The sequence below is a fragment of the Leishmania infantum genome, chromosome 13 (genome assembly GCF_000002875.2).
Source record: "Leishmania infantum JPCM5 genome chromosome 13".
NCBI lineage: Eukaryota > Euglenozoa > Kinetoplastea > Trypanosomatida > Trypanosomatidae > Leishmania > Leishmania infantum.
This window is the reverse complement of record NC_009397.2, coordinates 194,799-214,585: the sequence shown is the minus strand read 5'-3', so window position 1 is coordinate 214,585 and position 19,787 is coordinate 194,799. Positions and strand designations below refer to the sequence as shown.

At 63.9% G+C, this 19,787-nt stretch overlaps 5 protein-coding genes across 5 annotated transcripts; 2 read left to right on the top strand and 3 right to left on the bottom strand.

Moving 5' to 3' along the window:
- Positions 1 to 449: 449 nt before the first annotated feature.
- On the top strand, positions 450 to 1,478 carry LINJ_13_0610 (oxidoreductase-like protein; the record flags this gene model as incomplete). The annotated part of the gene is made up of 1 exon (XM_001464054.1): positions 450 to 1,478. The coding sequence occupies one exon, from the start codon at positions 450 to 452 to the stop codon at positions 1,476 to 1,478; it is 1,029 nt and encodes a 342-aa protein (XP_001464091.1).
- Positions 1,479 to 2,369: 891 nt separating this feature from the next.
- On the top strand, positions 2,370 to 3,698 carry LINJ_13_0600 (conserved hypothetical protein; the record flags this gene model as incomplete). Its single annotated transcript, XM_001464053.1, has 1 exon — positions 2,370 to 3,698. The coding sequence occupies one exon, from the start codon at positions 2,370 to 2,372 to the stop codon at positions 3,696 to 3,698; it is 1,329 nt and encodes a 442-aa protein (XP_001464090.1).
- A 1,381-nt stretch (positions 3,699 to 5,079) lies between these two features.
- Positions 5,080 to 9,351, bottom strand: LINJ_13_0590 (putative kinesin; the record flags this gene model as incomplete). Its single annotated transcript, XM_001464052.1, has 1 exon — positions 5,080 to 9,351. One exon carries the CDS (start codon positions 9,349 to 9,351, stop codon positions 5,080 to 5,082), a length of 4,272 nt encoding a protein of 1,423 aa, XP_001464089.1.
- Positions 9,352 to 12,377: 3,026 nt separating this feature from the next.
- On the bottom strand, positions 12,378 to 15,248 carry LINJ_13_0580 (conserved hypothetical protein; the record flags this gene model as incomplete). Its single annotated transcript, XM_001464051.1, has 1 exon — positions 12,378 to 15,248. The coding sequence occupies one exon, from the start codon at positions 15,246 to 15,248 to the stop codon at positions 12,378 to 12,380; it is 2,871 nt and encodes a 956-aa protein (XP_001464088.1).
- A 2,334-nt stretch (positions 15,249 to 17,582) lies between these two features.
- LINJ_13_0570 (conserved hypothetical protein) lies at positions 17,583 to 19,307 on the bottom strand (the record flags this gene model as incomplete). The annotated part of the gene is made up of 1 exon (XM_001464050.1): positions 17,583 to 19,307. The coding sequence occupies one exon, from the start codon at positions 19,305 to 19,307 to the stop codon at positions 17,583 to 17,585; it is 1,725 nt and encodes a 574-aa protein (XP_001464087.1).
- Between the last annotated feature and the right edge of the window lie 480 nt (positions 19,308 to 19,787).

Sequence of the window (19,787 nt, the reverse complement as noted above, 5' to 3'; positions counted from 1 at the left end):
CCCACGCCCCGCCTTGGCCGCTTACTCTCCACCCAGCGTCCGTTGCAGCAGGCGTCGAAAATCACTCGTGTGATCTTCGTCACTTGTGCGTCCCCGCATCGACCTCTCTCGCTCACGTTCTCTTTATTCGTTCGCCATCTGTGCACACGCATCCGTCATCGCGCACCCACGCACACGGTCGGCGGCGCGTGCAAGTAATCGTGTCAAGCGGCTTTGGGGCACGAGAGAGGGAGGCACAGTGATGCGCACGCGGGTCCCACTGTGCGCCGGCGATACCTTTCCTGCCGCCGCAGGCCGCCCACCACCCCCTTGCACCTCCATGTCCTCAGCCTCCATCATCGCTCTCTCTCTGTCTCCACCGCTCTTTGTGCTCAGCATGACACGTTCGCTACGGCCACCCGCACACAAACACAAGCGCATACGGAAGCCGCCACCCATGCATTCAGGTAATGGCCGCAGCAGCGCGTACGTACAGGCACATCGTCGCCCGGGAGCTCTCCACCAACTTCCGGGCGGTCGCATCCATCGTTGAAGCACCGTTCCCAACGGAGCTGCACCCCAAGGCTATCCTCGTGAAGAACAAGTACCTTGGCATCAACGCGAGCGACATTAACTTCACGGCTGGCATCTACCAGCCCAACGTGCGGCCGCCTTTCGCTTGTGGCTTCGAGGCTGTCGGAGAGGTTGTCGACGTAGGCAGCGGCGTAAAAGACTTGAAGGCCGGCGCCGCTGTCGTGACTCAGAGCTACGGCGCGTTCACAGAGTACCAGGTGGTAGCGCGACGGCACGCCAAGCCTATACCACGCATGGCGAGGGAATACCTGCCGCTCGACCTGAGTGCGACGACGGCGTCCATTGCGCTTGAGCACGTCCTCAAGCCGCAGCCCGGCGAGCGCGCCGTCGTGACGGCGGCGGCAGGCGGCACAGGGCAATTTGCCGTTCAGCTGCTCAAGCACGTCTACGGCTGCTCAGTCGTCGGGACGTGCTCCTCGCCATCGAAGGAGGTCTTTCTCACCAACACCCTCAAGTGCGACGGGGTGGTGAATTACAAGGCAGAGGGCGGCGACACGGCGGCGGCGTTCCTGCGCTGCTACCCACGCGGGGTCAGCATCGCCTACGAATCCGTTGGCGGCGACCTTCTCGAGGCTGTGATCCAGAGCCTCGCACCGCGCGGCCGCATCCTCTCACTAGGCTGCGTTTCGACTTACCAGCGCGGCTCCATCGAAGCAGCCTGTCCGAACCGCAAGCCGCTGCCGTTGCAGCTGCTTGCCAAGAGCGCCTCCCTCTCTACCTTCTTCCTCCCTCACTTCGCCAAGTACGGGCAGCTGCACTTCGACCGTCTCTGTGCGCTGCACGAGCAGGGCATTCTGCATTGCTGCATCGATCCCGCGACTTTCAGAGGCCTAGAAGGTGTGTACGACGCTATCGACTGGATGTTCGAGCAGAAGAACTGTGGCAAGGTGATGGTTGAGCTGTAATGTGACCAGCTCCACCCACGAGGCCGCCGCCTCGATATCGCGATGCCTGAAGCGCCTGGCCTCGCCGTGGGGAAAAGCGCTGACCACATACGTATGTCTCTTCTCTCTTTCGCGGCGCGCGCGCGTCGTTGCTCACGTGCGCACCCCACAAAGGGTGCAAGTTCTGCTGTCAACGCCAGTGTCTGCCGATGGGCCAGTGGGGAGGAGGCTATAGAGAGAGGGCTAAGCGACCGTTTCGTTTGTGTCTGTGCGTGCATACCCCCCCCTCCCTCATCACCGACACCCGAGCAGCAAGGCAATAAGGCATCTCTCTCCTTGAAGGCTCTCCAAGTGTGTTTCGGATGTGTGCGGTACTCGCCGCCCCACCCTCGCCCCGGGAGGGATGAGGAGCGGATCTCGAGAGGAGAGCCCCTCCTCAGACGTAATGGCTCTTTCTCAGGGGTGCATTCCTGATGTATGATCTCCTCGCCCACCCCCTCACCCCTCTCGTCCTCTTGTTCGCCGCCGCCGCCGTGATGCACACCTTCCACGGTCGTCGTGCAGGTACTCTCGTTCAAGCTCTCTGTGTACGTGTCTGCCTGTGTGTGTGTGTGTGTGTGTGTGTGTGTGTAGGTACTACATCCTATTGGGGCTCTGTGCTCTCCCGGGCAGGCGACCTCCTCCTCCATTGCCTTTCTCGCTCCGCTTTCTGCTGTATTGTTGCTGTTCCTTCCCTCAAGTGCGATATCCCGTTAGCCGCCCATCTCATCCATCGCCGTCACCGCCATTGTCGGAGGGGGTGTCAAACATTTTTCGTGCCTGCTTGGTATACCATCACCAACACCCCACACACACATACTCACCACCGCAGCCGGGGGCACCGCAGGAACGTGAACGACGAGAGGCAGAGCGATGGCAAGCACTGGCAAGCTGAAGGTGCCGGAGACGGCGGAAGAGGCGAAGGAGCTCGTCGCGGTGATGCGGCAGCTGCCGGACAACCGCGTCTGCTTCGACTGCCCGCAGAAAAACCCGAGCTGGTGCAGCGTGACGTACGGCCTCTTCCTATGCATGGACTGCTGCGGCCGCCACCGTGGCATGGGGGTACACATCACCTTCATGAAGTCTGCGGAGCTTGACAGCTGGCGCCCGCAAGAGGCACTGCGTGTGGCGCTTGGCGGCAACAGCAGGGCGAAGCAGTTCCTGAAGCAGCACGGCAATATGGACCCCAAGTCCTTCTACACCTCCCCCGCCGCCGCGCTGTACAAGCGCATGGTTGACAAGGCCGTGAACGACTTCACACTGAACGGGCAGCTACCGTCGGCGTCTCCCGTGCCGCAGCTGGCGTGCGAGGCGTCGCCGCAGTCGGACAACTGTGCTTCTCCGACGTTCATCGGTGTCGCCGCCCCCACTGGGTCGTCCCTGTCGCCTACCCCCAGCGCCAGCCCCGACGTGACGGCACAGGGCAGCCCCGTGACAGTGGCGCCGATCGTGGCGATCTCCTCCAAGCCCACCGGGCTCGGGACGAAGAAGCTCGGCGGCAGCGGCGCGGCGCTTGGCGCGAAGGGGAAGAAGAAGGGCTTCGGCGGCATCGCCCGCGTCGAGGGCATCATCGAGGAGTCCACACGGCCGGTGCCTGAAGAGCTGCTGTATGACCGCGAGGCAGAGCACCGCAAAGCCGCCGAGGCAGAGATGGAGCGCCAGCGCCAGGCAGACCTGGCTGCCGCCGCCGCCCGCGCGGTGGACCCGAGCATGCTTGGTCGCGGCGAGCCGCATGCGCCGAAGGCACCGAAGGTAACACAGGCACCGCGGCAGACCGGCTTCATCGGCAAGAACGCGGAGAACGTCAACGGCGATCTTTTCGACGACACGAACGTGCCGGCGACGGCACCGGCGCCGCCAACGCGCCAGCCGTGCGGCGTGGGCGGCAACAACACCACGAACGTCTCGGCCTCCGCGGCCACGGCGAGGTCGGCGACGCCGACGCTACCGCCAATGTCCGTCTCGGCGGCGCCGCGCGCCGGGCCTGACTTCCGTGGTCTCGGCAACCAGGCGTACGTGCCTGAGGACACCTACTGCGCCAGCGGCGGTCCGCGTGGCAGCAGCGGCGGCATGGGCGCGCCCGGTACCGCAAGCGACGCTCTCTGGCATGTCACGGAAGCCGCGCGCAGCCTGCAGCAGAGCGCTGCACAGGCAACCGGGGCTTTGGGAGAGGCGGTGAAGAACTTCCTGGATGATCTGTAGGTAAGCAAAAAGCAAAATGGGAGGAGCGCGGCGTACGGTGATGGTTCGCGCTGTTCTCTCAGTGTCGGTGTGTGTGTGTGTGTGTGTGTGTGTGGTGTGCACCTTCGTTGTTGAGGGCGCATTCCTCTTTCATATAGGCGATGAAGTGTGGACGTTTCTGACTGTGTGTGTTAGCAGCGCGTGCACGCGCGGATGCCGGTGTCCTTTCCTTCCGGGATTAGCATCCCTGATGGCAGGGAGAGGACACACCTTTCCGTGCGTCGTATCTCAGGGCCCAGCGCACCCCCTCCCCTCCCCCTCCCATCTCTCTCTGTGTGTGGGAGGGAGGCCAAGCAGCACCCCTCCAGCCCTGGCAAATGCCGAGCGACTTCGGGTGGTGTGACGGGGTCAAGCGCCCACGATATGGGGAGGTCAGAGCGATGTATCCGCTGCTGATGGCGGCGGTGGGGCCCCTTGGAGAGCGTGGCGCCGTCGCGACCTGCGACACTGAGCACACGTTTGTGCCATCCATGTGGTGGGCAGCGTGTCAGCGTGACTCGAGCGCATCCCGCCCCCCGGCCCTCCACTGCCCATTGGTGGGGGGGAGCCTGAGCCACCCCGAGGGGAGTGATGCACCGCGTGGCGGCCGGCATGATTGGGAGCGGCTGCGGGCCAATCTGCAGGATGGGTAGTGGGTAGATTGGGGGGAGGGGCAGAGGCCGAGCTCAGATGACTGAGTCGGTGCGTTGCCGTACCGCATGTCTACGGCTGCTTCGCACCACGCAATGGGTGCCTGTGGCAGGGCGGAGTTCAGCTCGTGTCGTGTGGCAGAGAAAATGAACGTGTTGACAACATATAAACGGATCGGCATGCCTTTGATGGGCGATGGAATCAAGACCGAAAACAACATCAGGAAGTGATGAATGGCGAACGGCACGTCATCGCAGCACCGCACCGTGCACACGCAAGCGCCCGATGAGACGATGTGTGACTGTCAGCCGCCGCCCCCACCCCAGCCATGCCCCGGCGCCCGTGAACGCAACACGCGCCCCAAAAACACCCCCCCCTCTTCCCCCTGCCTGGCTTAAACGAGCGCCGAGGCGGCGCGCGAGGGCCCCACCCCCTTCCTTCCTCCCCCCGCCAAGGGGCGCGGACGACTGGCCTGGCGCCAGTGGGAAACGATAAGGCGGCGGGTTTGGGGAGGGGTGGTGAGCGGGGTTTGGCGAAAGCGGAGAGGGGCCCGGGGCGGGGAAGGGGGTGCCTTTGCGGCTCGGGCCGGGCGGGGCACACGCACACGGTGGCGGCCGCGAGCCGCGCCGCCCTGTTTCGTTTTTCGTCTTGTGTAGCTGAAGTTCGATGCACAGCATCCTTACCCACACACGCCATCCCCCCTTGTGCGCCACTACGCTCGCTTGGTCTTGCCGCCGTCCTGCGATGCTTCGTGGATGCGTTCAGCAAAGGCTAGCGTGGCGTGCACCTCGGAGAGCATCAACGGCGCCTGGTGAGCGAACACCGACTGCGCCGCCGCACGCGTGCGCGGGCCTTTGCGGTCGCCCAGGCTCGCAGGCAGCACCACCTCCGACACGCTGCACGGCTGCACGCACGCCAGCACCAACGACTTGCACGGCGCGCCCAGCGCCGACTGCAGCAGCTGCGTCGTCTTGCACGTGCGGAACGGCACGTGCGGCGGCACAGCACGCCAACGCCGCCACCACTGCGCACCTTCCTCCTCAGCTACGTGCTTGTCCATGAGCGCCAGCACGCGCCTGCGCAGTGCAAGGCCGCCCTCGTGCCCGCCGCGCTGCCGGGTGTCGCGGCCGCCGCCGAGTTTCGTGAAGCGCGGCTGGAGGAAGACCGGCGGGCTGCGCGACAGCGTGACGCCTGGACAGTTCACCATCGCTCCCCAGCGCTGCACCAGCGCGGCAGCCGCTAGTGATGGCGTCCCGTTACCGCCGCGCTGCTTCCCCGGCCGCCTCGCCGCCGCTTCTGCCTCGCCCTGGTGATCACGACGGGGATGGGCCCGCGCCAACGCCGTCAGCACCTCTGACACGGCGCTCAGGCTCGAGTGGATGTACTGCGCCTCCTTCAGCGCGTCGCCTGTGACACCGCTGAGCTCGATGCGCTCGCTGCCGGCAAAGTCGGTGAAGAGCAGCTCCGCGACACTGGTCAGCGATGACGCTGGCGCTGCCGGCTTGACGCTGATTGCTCCTTCAGAAGGTGTCGCGAGTGCGGCGCGCAAGAAGTCGTAGCCCTTTGGCTTGCCTGCAGCGCCCGTGGCGTCCGCAGACGCTGCGGCGTTGCCGATCAGAGCGCCGATGCCCGCCACCTCCAGCGCGGATGCTGCTGAAGTGGCTGATGCCCACTGCATCGCAACGCTCGACGACTTCGCCGGCATGACGGGCCGCTGCACCTTGACTCGGAAGCGCAGGAAGAGATGGCTGCGGCTCGACTGCGATCCCCGAAGCGTGGCGGCGGAGCGGCGGCGGTGGAGACCGAGGTGGATCGCCTGCAGCGCCTCCGTTGCTGAGCGCACCTCCATCTCGCTCGCCTTGACGCGCCACTGGGGCTGCGCTGGCTGCGGCGGCGGCAAGTGCGAGACGGTGGCTGGCGCGTCTCTGACAGCGCCGCGCCCGTCTGTGGAGGGCGGCAGCAACTCCAGCTGCAGCTCCGTCAGATTCTCCGGGTTGCTGTTCTTGATGTGCGGGGCGGGCAGCCACCCGGCGTTCCATCGAGGCCACGCCGCCCACGAGGCCTTGCTGCCCAGTTCAGTGGTGCCTGCAGCACTCGGAGGAGGGGTTGGCAGCAAGTCGTACACGTGATCATTGTACACCTCGTACATGGAGAAGACGATGGACTCTACCACTGGCCCACTGGCCTTGCCGTGCGGCGAGTCGCTGCGCAGGTGCGCTGTCAGCCACGCCACCGCGCGCGGCAGTAGCCCATCCCCCTCTTCGATCCCGGCCCGCTCACGCCAGCCGCGTTCTTGCCGTGCGTGCCGCTCCGCACTGCGCTGCCGCCGCTTCGCAGCCTCGGTCTCGGCCAAGGACTCGAGCACCTGAGCCTCCCTCGCCGCGTCGGCGGGGTCAAGGCAGCGGGTAATGCCTCGGCGCCCCGGCGCCCCCACGGTAGTGACGCCGTTCGGCATGCGGCCGACGTCGTCGCCCTCGCTGTGGCTTCGGCCGCTGCTGCTGCTGCTGCTGAAGTCAAAGTCGCTGAACACCTCAGGGCTGGCGGGCTCCCCGCCGACTCGGTGGGGTTGCGGCGGCAGCACACCCTTGTGCGCTGTCTTCACGGGCTGCCGTGGCAACTGCGCGGCGCGGGAGCCGAACAGCGCAGACGTCTTGCCGCTGCCGACCGCGCCGAAGGCCAAGACGGCGACGTTCTGCCCGGTGCAGCACATGTGCTCCAGCAGCGGCTGCAGCTGGTCCTCGAAGAGGCGCTGCTGCGACCCTGCGTTGGCGGCGTTGTAGGCCGCCCAGAGCGCGTAACGGCGACGCAGATCACGCGGCGGGTCGGTCACCTCCACCACACACGGGACAGGCTCGACGATTTGTTGGGGGCCGCGGGCAGCATCCGGCGAGCCCTCCAACACGCGGACGGCGTAGCCGCCGTCGAGCTCCCCCACCTCAGCGGACGCGAGCACCGACGCGGGAAGCCAGGAGCGCTCGCTTGGTGGCCTCAGCCGCGCCACCACCCGCAGACAGCCGCGCTGCTCCTCCGCCGTGCACTGGCGCACTTGGGCCTCCCACCGCAGCCGAGCCACCTCCGCCTCCTTCAACACGCGTTGCCGCTGCAGCGCCTGCAGGCGGGCCTTCTGGGTGTGATAGCCGGCGATGGAGGATAGGCAATGAAGGGTGAGCGCCTCGCCCTCAGCCTCCAGCTCACGCAACAGCGCGCTCGGCATGGCGTACTGCGTGTCCTTGTGGAACTGCAGCACGCGCAGCCAGTGGCTAAGCAAGTCTTCACGATGCTGGCCGAGGCGAGCACGCACGGCATCCACCTCCACCGCGGCGGCCTCTTCCTGGGCCTCTCGCAGCGCACGCAGACGGCCTGCGGACTCCTGCGCCCTCAGCGCACGAAGGCGCGCCGTCAGCAGCGCCTTCTCCTCCTCGAGCACCTGACAGCGCTGCTGCATACGTGTGAGGAGGCGCCGCTGCTCGGCGGCAGCCGCGGCGGCGATGGAGCTCCGCTGAGTGTCGTAGATTTCCTGCGCGGTCAGCTGCAGCGGGGGTAATGATGGGAGCGGCGCTGACGTCTGCAGTTGCGAGTGCTCGGTGGGTGGCGCGGACAGGGCCGACCTCGGCACAGCCTCTAAGCCTCGATGAGACGCGGCGGCATTCTGCAATGCGACTGGCGCCGAAGCCGACGCGGAAGACGTCAGTGACGGTTCAGCCGAGGGTGCTGCACGACTTGGACATAGTGGGGTAGACGAGGGCCTGTCGGCGGCGGCGGAGGCGCGGGACGAGCTGGGCAGCGCGTGCCGCCTGTGTGTAAGGGACTCCTCGGTGACTGCTGATGAGTCTTGACTAAAGGCAGGCGACGTAAAGGCAGTGGAGGGTCGCGGCGTCAACGTTGATGATGCAGAGGACGGCGTGTGTGCACCAGCAGCAGACGCAGTCTCTCCTCTCACATCTGCGTCGCTCTGATGTGCCCGTGGACGTCCGCTGATGGAGCTGTATGTGCTGGTCCTCTGGTGCAGAGGCGGCTGTGTGGCGTTGACAGTGTGCAGGCTCGGCACCTGCCTGCTGGCCGACGTGGTCTCCTCTTCTGATGACCGTGTAGACGCAGAGGCGCCGTCATGCCTGCTCGGCAGCGACGACGATAGTATCAGCTGCCTCGACACGGCGTAGTCCTCATGCGCGCTCGTGTGAAACGCGGACAACAGCGTGACCGCACCCCGCGGCCTCGACTTGCTGGACGTTGCCGTTCCACTGGTGCGCGTGAGCGCGTACGGCGAGGTGCCGTCACGGGTGCCAGCGACGTTGTCGCCGTCGCTCAGTAAACCGATGTTGGAAGATGCACCTCCCGCGCCGCGCGGAGGCAGGCGCCTCGACGGAGACGGCACTGCTGTCGCCGGCGCGGTGGATTGCGTTCTCCGGAGCTCTTCTTCTTCGGCAGGGCTGCTATTCACTGCCTCCAGCGCAGACAGGCGTGCGCTCGTGGCGCTAACCGCTGAGGTTGGCTGCAGGGGCATCCCCTGCTCTGGTGGCAGCGCCACGGGTCGAGGCAGCGAGTCGGCAGAGCCGTGGTGCACCTCCACGACCGCGCCATTTGGCAGCGTCACGGCATCGCTGTCATCGAGTGGCACGCCATCAAGCAGGAGCAGCAGAAGCGGGGGCGGCTGTGCTGTCGAGTCCCCCGTGTGGGTGTTGGGTGAGGCCAGGAGCAGGTTGCGCACGGTGCGCTGCAGTGCACGGTGCGTCACGGACGTCAAGGGATGGAAGGGACCTTTTAAGGCAACCGTGATGTGAAAGTGGTCGCCACTCGCCACATCCACCACGAAGATGTCGCCGTAGCACGCGGCGCGATCCGGTGCGCTGGCGCTGGCGTGACTCACCGTTGCTGCAATCGTCACACGTGGGCCTTCCGGCGATGGCGACCGGGCATCCTCAAGCCGACGGTGGTGGCGTGTGCTGCTGCTGCTGCCATGTGAACTGCACGATGCACTACTCATTTTGGGGCCGCAGGAGCTCGGTCCCCTCCTCTCGAGCACGCCGGCAAACAAACACAGTACTGGCGTCAAACAGGTCCAAGACGGGATAGGCGAGCAGCGGATCGAGCGGTGTCGATGAAGGCGAATGCGAAACGGAAGGAGAGCACCTCACGCAAAAGTGGATGCGATGAAGGAGCGCGGTGTCGCTAGCAAGATAGACACACCTGTGCGTGTGTGTGCGAGGAGGGGAGGAAGAAATCTATCGGCCGAACTCCGTGATAGCATGCAAGATTCGACAGCGATGCTGTCAGCTCAATGTGCGCATGTACGCGTGCGTGTAGAGCAAAGTCTAAGTGCGTGTGTGTGTGTGTGCGTGTGTGTGCGTGTGTGTGCGGTGGATGGCTGGCGGCGAGGAGTGGGGGCGCGATGGGGTGGCGACTGCCAATGCGCGTGACCCTCCGCCTTCTTGTACCCCCTCAAGCGCCCCCTTTCTCGTGCGCCGCACCGCTCTAATACGGGTGCCTCCTGTTGGCTGAAACTGTTTGCAGGCTTATGCAAGTGTGCCAGTGCATGTGCACGTCACATTGTGGAGGAACAGAATGACGAGAGGAGAGGGGGTGGTCAACGCGTGTTGCCCGCAGCTGCCGGCGCTCTGCATGTGCGCTTACAATGGCAACTAAACGGCAGCACAGAAAGTGCTGTGTGCGAGCACTTCATGAAGCCTTCAGTCCTTACTGCCACCCCTGCCCTCTCCTCTGCCCCTGAAGAACGTGCACCTCTGTCGGCTGCGGCCTTGACGACGCGCACCGGGCGTGCGAAGAGAACACGCCTCACCACCACAAACGCACCAAGTGGTGCTCAAAAGGTGCGCGTGTATGGTGGGTGCGTGGGTGTTCGGTAAGAAGGGGAGAGCACAGCCATCAATCAGCCACAGCGACGAGAGCGAGGCACATCAGCGAAGACGGAGAGAGAGAGAGATGCCCCCCCCTCTCCCCCACTCGACCACCATTCGGCATCTCTTTGCTTGTTTTCCTTTTTTAGGTGCTGTCTATGGAAGAAGACGATCAGTGCATCAACCGTGCGCGCGCATACGCCCAACGCGCCAAGGCAGCTATGCATCTGGGAGACAACAAGGTATACGCACATACATCAAGGAAAAAGGATACGTGCAGCGGAGGTGGCCACGACTCACCGACCCGCCTCCTCTCTCGTGCACGCACAATCCTTTATTACCTCCACCCATCACAGAGTCTCTTCGTTTTGTGTGTGTGTGTGTGTGTGTGTGTGTGCTTTAGCGGCATATATATATATATATATGCGTGTGTATATATAAAACTTCCTCGCCATCATCTAACTCCCCGCGCGCCACAACCTTCACCACGCTGTGAGTGGACGTGTGGTGGTGGTGAGGACGTTTATGTCTCTCCTTCGCCCTCTTCTTCCCACGGCGCCCCATCAAACCACAGACGACCACGCATGCACACAGAGATGCAGTGAGCAAGACGCGCATGCGCAACCGTCGGAGCGACAGGGAGAAGAGCGGCGGCCCTGGATGCACGCCGCCGCCGCCGCTTTTCTCTCGCTTCTTATCACTCATCATCACCGTTTTACATACATGTGCATGATTCAACATAACAGCTAGCGCACCTCTTCTTCGCGGCTGCTGCCCCACCCCAACCCCTCCTCTTTCTTCTCGGCAGCGAACGCATGGGCATGCATGAAGGATGGTGACGGTGCACGTGTCCACCAGAGCATGCGCACACAGTGCACGCACACAGACGCCCAACGCAAATGCATCCATGCGCGTGTGCAGGCGTTGGGGGGTGAGGGAGGGAGGGAGGGGGGAGGTCAATGCGGCTTCGCTCTTGAAGAACGCATCAACGTACGTGCATACATGAAAAGAAAAGGACCGTCCGAGAGACACACACCACACTACACAACGAAGATGTGTGTAGGCACACGCATGATAAAAGCATGCCGTCTGAAGAAGAAGCGCCCCACACGTTGCGATGCATCCGCAGCGTATGACGTCAACGCCACCCCCCAAATAAAAAAAGCTCGAAAACGAGAAGAAGCGAGAACATCATCCACGCAACGCCCCCTCCCTCCCCCCTTAGACACACACACACAGACAAATAGGCACACAGACACACACAGACACGAAATACGCCAGCAGAGAAAGAGAAGGGGGCGTCGCTTGCGTGAAAGAAATGAACTCCACACATGCGTGTAACTTAAAAACAGAAGCGCGCAACGGCATGGAAGACGTGGTGGTCGACCGTCGTGGCAGCACAGGCGATGGAGAAGGGGAAGGGGTGGGCATGTGAGCGAGAGAAACTGAGACACACAAGAGGGCAGAGAGAGAACAGACAGAGCAGTGCGACAACACCTTTCCGCCCTCCGCCCTCCCCATCCTCCCATCCTCTCCCCGCTGCTCCGTTGAGTTGACGTCGGCACAGTGGGGTGAGCAGTTTATCAACGAATCGAGACGAAACAAGACACATACCAACAGGCAAGGCAACGACAGTGCGCTCTCAGCAAAGAAACTAAGAAAGCGGCGACTCGAGGGTGGCGTGAGAATGGTGTGCTGGCAAGGCAAGGGTTAATGTCCTGCATGTCCGCGTGCGCGTGTCTGTCTGCCTGCATCCACGTGGGCGCGTTGTGCCCATGCGTTGCCGAGAAGCCCCGCAACAGAGAGCCCGAGCATGGCATACTTACGAAGCATCACGAAAAGAAAAGTGCACATGCAGCCACAGACACAAACAACAGAGGAAGAGCAGGGCAACTTGAAAACATGCGCACACGGTACACAGCATTGCACAAACCGATGCACAACAACGCGTGCTTGCACTCCCCCTCTCCCTCTCGGGGGGGGGGGGGGGGGGCGGAGGTTTCGTAGCCAGAGGGCGGGCGAGAGCGAAAGCGTGATGCTTGTGTGCCACTGCACACACACACAGAGAAGGGAACCTCTTCGCTTCCATCCCTCGCTCCTGCACGTCACAAGCGAGGACGCCACACCGACCTCATCAGCAGCGCATGGCGCCCCCTCAAGCGCTCTTCTCCGCCTGCAAGTGAGTATGGGCACCCTCCTCGACACCACCAGACCCCGCCGCGGTCATCTCGGGTGTCTCCAGGCGGGCCATCCAAATGCGGCAGTGGAAGCGGGAGAAGAGCGAGGGCAGCAGAGGGCGGAAGTCGACGCGCGTGGGGCTCTCGTAATAGAAGGTGAGCTTGGCCTTATTGAACTGATACACGGCCGCCACCACCTTCACCGGCAGCCCAAGACGCGCGGCCGCCTCGCGGCACGGCTCCAACGTCGCCTCCGCCTCCTTGACGTCAGCGTAAAGCCAGCGGTACTCCTCCTCCGCCGTGGCTGGTCGTAGCACAGGGGCGGGGCGGTCCTTGCGGCTGAGTGGCGACGTCGCCGAGGCCATTGTGGCCAGCGTGCTGGCAGCCCCATCGCCATCCAGCACGTCGCACTGCACGACGCGGCCCATGTCGATTCCGCGGTCCTCCTCGAACAGAACGCAGACTCCTCGCTTCAGCACCGTGGACGAGACGGCCGTGACACGGCGCTGCATGTGGCCCTCGATCACAACCGCGTAGTTGGTCGCCTGCGCTGCCGGCGAGCGAGACTCAGCTGCACCTGCAGCAGCAGCGGAAGTGGCGCTGGAGGACCCCTGCTTTGTGCCACGTCGCTGCGAGCGCGGAACCGGCATCGCCCCTGCAGTCCCGGATGGCATGAAGGGTGCCGAGGACGACGACGGCAGCGGTGCCTGTGACATGGCGGTGGCCAGCTCAGCGCGCACTGCGTTGCTGCTGTTGCGCGCACTCTCTCCACGCTGAGGTGAAATGGCCTCAAGGCAGCTTGCCAGCGACCGCTGCGCGACCTTCGGCGCTGCGCCACGCGAGTCCTTTGCCGACGCCGAGGTCTCCGCAGCGCTGTGGTGATGCCGCGACGTCTCCGACGTGATTGTCGTCTTCGTGACCGCAGAAGAGTGGCCGTGATGTGCGCTGGACGTGTTCGGCGTGTGGATGATGGTGGTGATGTTGCGAATCGCGGCGTTCTTGGACGCGCTGGGGCGGGCCGACGGGACCCGCTCCACCTCAGGTGTCTTGAAGGCGGCGGGCGTGGCGGCTGTAGCACCCGTCTCACCAAGCGCGGCGTTTTGGATGCTAGACTTGTGCGGCGTGATGGCGGTGGTAGCAGCGGCGGGCGAGAAGGCATGTCCTTTGGTGGTGTTGCTCGTTTGAATTTGTGCAATGAGCTGCATCATGGCGCGCTGAAGGTGGGCGTTGCTGCTGCTACTGCTGCTGTGCTCCTGATGGACTACGCGGGTGTGACGCGTCGACTCGCTCAAGCCGCACTCAGAGTGAGCAACGGCGCTGTCCTCCCGCGACACGGAGCGGCGGTGCGCGCGGCCGGTGGATGCACCGCCGGAGGCAGCGGCAGCCGCCACGAACGGAGAGCTCTCAGCCGCCAACACCTTGGCAGGCGTCGTCGTTGGGGTCACAGTGTCGCTGCGTCGCCCCTCGTCATCGTTGTCGTCGCCGCAAGTAGGCAGGCCGCGGCGCGTGGAGCCGGTGAGTCCCATAGCCGACCCCGCCCGGTCGCCCTCTGTGCGCTCATCGGTGCTCGCTAGGCATGTGTGTAAGCGCTTCACTGCGGATGCACCACCGTCGATGCTGGGCGTGACGGACGTTCGCACCTTGTTACCGTTGCTGGTACCGACGGTTGCCGTGGATACTGTGGGCGAGCGGCGTTTTGGAGTCTCGTGTGTGGTCGTCTCTGTTTCGCTCGCCGTGGCTGTCTCGAACGCAGACGTGTGTCGCTGGGCCTTCACGATCGGCTTGGCGGTGGCGGCGTCGCTCGCGTCCTTGTTGCTGGGGCGCTGCGAAGATGCCCCATTCGAGCTCAGAGCGGCGGTGGTGGTTGCGGAGGCCGGCTCGTAGAGCAGCTGCCCAGCCTGGGCGTAGCGCCGAGAGCGCTCCGCGAGCCGCGCGTCTTGGCTTGCCAGGACAGCCGCGGTGGCTGCCGAGATGCGGCGCTGCGAGGGCTGCTGGCTGGCCGAGTTGTATGCCTGGCGAACCCTCTGCGTCTCTGCCTCCTCCCTGTCCTGTGCCAGCGTCGGCGGGGACCGCGGCACTGCAGCCATAGCGCCAATAGTCGCCGGCTCTGGTGCTGTTTCGGCCCCTGTGTGGCGATCGTCGCAAGCCTCGCTGAGGCGGTCAACGTCGTCGCCGTCGGGTTGCTCCTGTAAAAGTGCGAAGGGGGTCATGGAGGTGTTGCCGGTGGCAATGTCGATGAACTGCGAGTGGAACACTGGAACCGACGGACCGTACACGGCTTTGGCGGTCGACGACGCCGCGACCGGAGTCTTGCGCGTGGCACAGCGCTGCTGCGGCTCCAACTGAGTGTGTGGCGGAGCATCTGCCGTCCCCGCGGGGACGGCAGAGTTGGGCGCGGCGGCGACCGAAGCGTATGGATCGGTGTGCTGAAGGTGCAACGCGGAAGAAGCAGCGGCTGCGGCAGCTGCTGCGGTTGCCCGCGCGTACGCACCGCGCAGTTGATGGGACGGCTGTGTAGAAAGTGCAGAACCACTCGCGGCGGCTGACGCGACGGAGGCAAAGGCGGCGCTATTGGCCAGCGAGTCCTGCTTGGCAGCCAAGGAAGGGGAGAAAGGCGACAGCATGGCAGTGGAATGGCCCGCATCCGACGGCACCGCGAAGGCAAGCGGGGAGGAGACGGAGCTGCTGCCGCCTGTGTTGCCCATGTACATCAGCGAGGGCGTGGCCGTGAAAGAGAAAACGCTCTGCGTAGCGGCGGCGGCGACGTCGTCGCCGGCATTACCGCACTGCTGTTGTTGCACGTACTGGTACGGAATGAAGGCTGGAGAGGACGCGTTCAGCGCGTGCATCGACGATAACGACGATGGCTCGCGTTGCACCTGCGCATCCTCCTCCGACCGCTGACGCTGCGCAGACGAGCGCGGGTCGCTGATGTGCACTTTCTGGTGCACGGTCGTTGGTTTGCCCTTCTCCTCAACGGCGGCGGTGCCCTTCGGTGTCGCTTCCGCCCGCGGCGCAGTGGCGCGGCGCGCGCTGGGACGGCCGCCTTCGTGTCGCTGCGTGTTGTAAGTGCTGCCACTTCCAGCGCCACCGCGTGTGTTGGCTGACTTGGGCATGTAGTCCTTTTTCCCGCCACCAAAACGTAAGCGTAAGCGTGTGTGCGGGTGGGTGGGGTGGGTGTGTGTGTCTATGAATAATCTCCCTCTCTCGTTGGGTCTGTAGCGCAGGGAGGGGGGAAGGGAGGGGGTAACAAAACTATATAAGAATGTGTGGGAATGGGGTGCGGCGCAAGTGAAAGAGGGGGAGGGAGGGCGCGCGCAAGTGCGTCTATGCGGCAACCGAAGGGTGTTTCGTGTGTGTGTGTGTGTGTGTGTGTGTGTGCTCCGCCCAGCGGGGTGATGGCGCAGCCGAAGAATCCAGTTAGCGCTCTTGACCTCTTTGCCCCTGCGCGGCGTTTCCGTTTATCTGCGTGCAAAGGAAAGGGGGGAAGGTGGTCTATGCAGAGATAGCAGTGCTTGTATGTGTATGTATATATATATATATATGTGTGTGTGTCTGAGCTGGGCGTGCGGGTGGGGGTGGGTGATGGATGTATGGTCTATGCGTGCGTACGTGTGTGGGATGTGCCGCGGGCTCTGTACCTTGGCCAGAGGGCGGCACGCGTGTTCTGAGGGGTGCAGGTATGCGTGCGCGGCTGGCGTGCTTGCGGAGGTGCAAGCGTGGGCAAACAAAGACGATGGAAGATGTGCAGAGATGAACACACACACACGCGCGTGCGCATGAGAAAATGAGAAACAGAAGACGCTCAAGAGTAAGAGCTACGAGAGAGAGGTACAGCGACAGATGCCAAGTCGTGCGTAACAGGGCGGGCGTGTTGCGCGTTTGTACCTGTGTCTGTCGCTGTATGCGTGTATGCGTGCGCGTACGTATGCAGAAAGAGAAGGTGTACAGCAGGGTTGAGCCCACATGTACCCCAGCCCCCAACAGTAACGGCTGGCGATATGGCGAGGCAGACACGTAGAGAGAGAGTAGCAGTAGGGAGAGGCGAGAGGAAGGGTGATGTTGGGGTGCGCTCTGCGACTACTGGACTGAGCTCCAGTGGCGGTGGTGGCAACAGTTCAACCGCAGCAGCTGCAGCCGCGTCGGTGAGGGGGAGTGCGTGCAAGCACCGGCGGTGTCCACGTTTCGTGGAGGCCTGCGATACTGTAGGCACGCGCGGGTGTGTGTGTGTTTGTGTGTGTGTGGCGAGAGAGGGGGGAGGGATGCTGGGCAACGAGGGAGGCGGAATCGAGGCTGAGGAGAGAGTGGCGTCATGAACTGTCACGAGCTTCTTCCCTGCACTGCCGCGTTCTTCCATTCCTCTTTGCCATGGCCGGTCTGTCTGCCACCCCCTCCCTTCCTGTGCATAGATCGCTGCTGCGCCACTTTCTTGTGCTGGGGAGCGTGCGCACACACACGCATACACATACACACACACAAGGATTGCGGGTCTCGTGTAATGCCCGACGCAGTATCGCCGCGCCTTCGCGATTCGTATTCTTTTGTTGTGGCTTCGTTGCTTCGACACGCACTTCGTGGCGTCCATGGCGAAGTGCGACGCGTCGGAAACAAAGTAGCCGCCGCCGCCGCCGCCGCCGCCGCCCCCCCCCCGCCAACGTACGGGAGCCATCGAAGGAGCGCACACCCACACACCGGCCAAAGCCACCGAAACTGGCGCACACAGAGGGGGGCACCGGGGGTGCCGATGGAGAAGTCGATGAGAGCAGCAGGGAGGCCGACAATGGTCATCGCGCCATCCACACGGATACCGATGCGCACACCTCTGTCGCCCTCTCCCCCCCCACTTCTTTCCCCCCACCCTCTCGCTCACTCGCTCTCCTCACGCAAGTCGTCTCATCACGCCGTGGCGGTGCAGCTGTTGGTGAGTGTGTGCACCGTTACACGTTACGCTTATCCTTACGTCCTTAGCTATTCCACGACTGGCAGCCCCACACGGTCGACTGCTCTCACATACACGCACATACACAATCTCTTGCACACATCACAGCAAGCAGAAAATCGCTTCCAACAACGCCGAGTATGGGAAAAAGAGAGGCGCGAAGAGGCGGCCAGCAGGGTCGATCATGTCGCGCAGCCCTGACCCGATCCCCCTGGCACTCCCCTCCCCACTCTTCTCCTCCGCCCTACTCTTCGTTCTCCAGCGCCTCTACGCGCATGCGTTTCGCGGAGGGGCTGCTCTGGTCCCTCGCGCCTTTCGCCGTCACTGCCGCGCGCACATCGGCGAACTCGTACGGGCGTCTCAGCAACGCAAGCACCTCGGCCGCCAATGTGTCCTCCGACACGGTTGGCCGCATTGCTGGCGGCGTCGCCACAGGGGCGGTGGGCGGCGCGCCGCACAGCACCGTCACCCGCTTCGCCGTCACCGCCACAGTTGCACTAAACCGCGCCGTCACGTAGCCGTGCTTCGTGCGCAGCGGGGGCAGCTTGTCCACCATGCCCTTCTTCTCCAACACGTGGATGCCAAGCTTCCCCTTTAGCGGGTTCGCGAGGCTCTTGAAGTGGAAAGGAAAGCAGAAATGTGTGTCAGTGATCTCCTGCAGCGTCTCGTTCGCCTGCGTCACCCGCGCGTCCGCGTTGAAGTCGGCAGGGGTGCGACGAAACAGTGTCACGGGCTTCTCAGAGAGCGTGATGCGGTAGTTGTGGTTGTTAGTGAAGGCGACGTCGAGGCACCACACCTGATGCTCGCCCACCTCGCAGTCGGCCACGTCCTGATGCGGGTCCTCGCTCGTCACGCGGCGGGCAATGATACAGTCGATCCCATCCGGCACCCAGCGCTTGCTCCGGTTCGACAGCACGCCCTCCACAGCCTGCACGCCGTAGTGTTGCCCGACGGCGGCGATGACGTCCGTGATGTCGGCGTTGAGTGTGCCAGGGCGCAGCGCGTGCATCATCGCCAGCAACGCCACGCGAGCCGCCTCAATGGTGTTGCCAACGGCTGAGCGCGACGACAACGTCGCCGCTGTGCTGCTCCTCCTTCTCTGCGCCTCCTCCTCGTCGCCCTCCGTAACCGCGGAAGCCGCTCTCGTGGTGACGACGACCGTGCGTGCGGCGCTCACTGGGTAGCCGTCGAGGTGGCAGCCCACGTGCAGCTTCACGACGTCGCCGTCCTTCAAGATGGCGCCGTCCTCCACGCGGTACGGGCTGTCGTTGCACAGCATTTCGTTCACGGACACGTTCGTCGGGTACGAGATGCCGCGCGCCAGCCGCTTTCCATCCGCACCCTTGGTCTTCACGAACAGTCCCTTCAGCCGACTCGCGATTTCCTCGTCACCTGTGTCGCACAGTACCTTTGTGTTCGCGCCGGGTACGCACGCCGCCGCGAGCTGATCCAGCACAGCGTCGACAACGCGGCCGCACTCCTTGTACTTGGTCATGGTCGTGGTGTTCATGACGGTCTCATCTTCGTCCTCGCTGGCCTCCATGGCGGCGTCGAACTGCCTTTCGAGGTCTTCCAGATTGCGGCGAAAGGCGGCGGACTGCGAACGAGGGCCGGGGCTAGATGTTGCGGTGCGACCGCGGCCGTCGGCGGACTTGACCTTCGTTGCCGCCCCTTTCATCGTCACCTTCGCAGCGGCGGGGGTAGAGCTCGCTGTTGCTGGCGACGACGATGAAAGCAACGAAGACGGCGCGCGACGCTGGCGCACCACCTTGAGCGTCTTGCGCGGCACCTCGGTCGTCGCGGCAGAGGACAACGACGACGCCTCGGCGCTGCCGCCGTTGGCCGCCTTGGCCGCCTCGTGCGCGTCCATGTTCTTCTTCAGCGCGTGCAGCGACATGGAACGGGAGCGCTTCATCCGCAGCGTCGGACGGCCGCTCTTGCTACGGCTGGCACTGTACCCGCGGCCCATCTTTTCCGTAAGTAATCCTTCGTGTTGGCACGGCGCTACTGGCGTGGAGGAAGCACGGGAAGCGCACGCGGGATTGTGTGTGCGTTCGTTTTTAAAGTAGGGGAGGGAAGGAGTGAAAAGGAGGACGAAGCGCGACACCCGCATGCACACAAGCATGCATGCGCACATACATGCTTTGGATGTGTGTTAGTGTGTGTCGAAAGAGAGAGGAAGGGGAGGGGGGCCACGACATGCACCCAACGAACAGAGGAGAGGAGAGGTGCACGGTGGAGCCGGCGGGCACAGGCTTCCAAGTGGGTTCACATGAGGAAGCGAGAGAGCATCGCGCAGACACGCACACGCGCAGGCGCTCACTGCTTGTACACTTTCCTTTGTTTGGGGGGAGGGGGAGGGGCTGCATCGCGGTCCGCCCAAAGAGCACAGAGAGAAGAACAGACATGGCGGAGCGTGTGCATTGGCAGACAGGCCCATGATAAACTG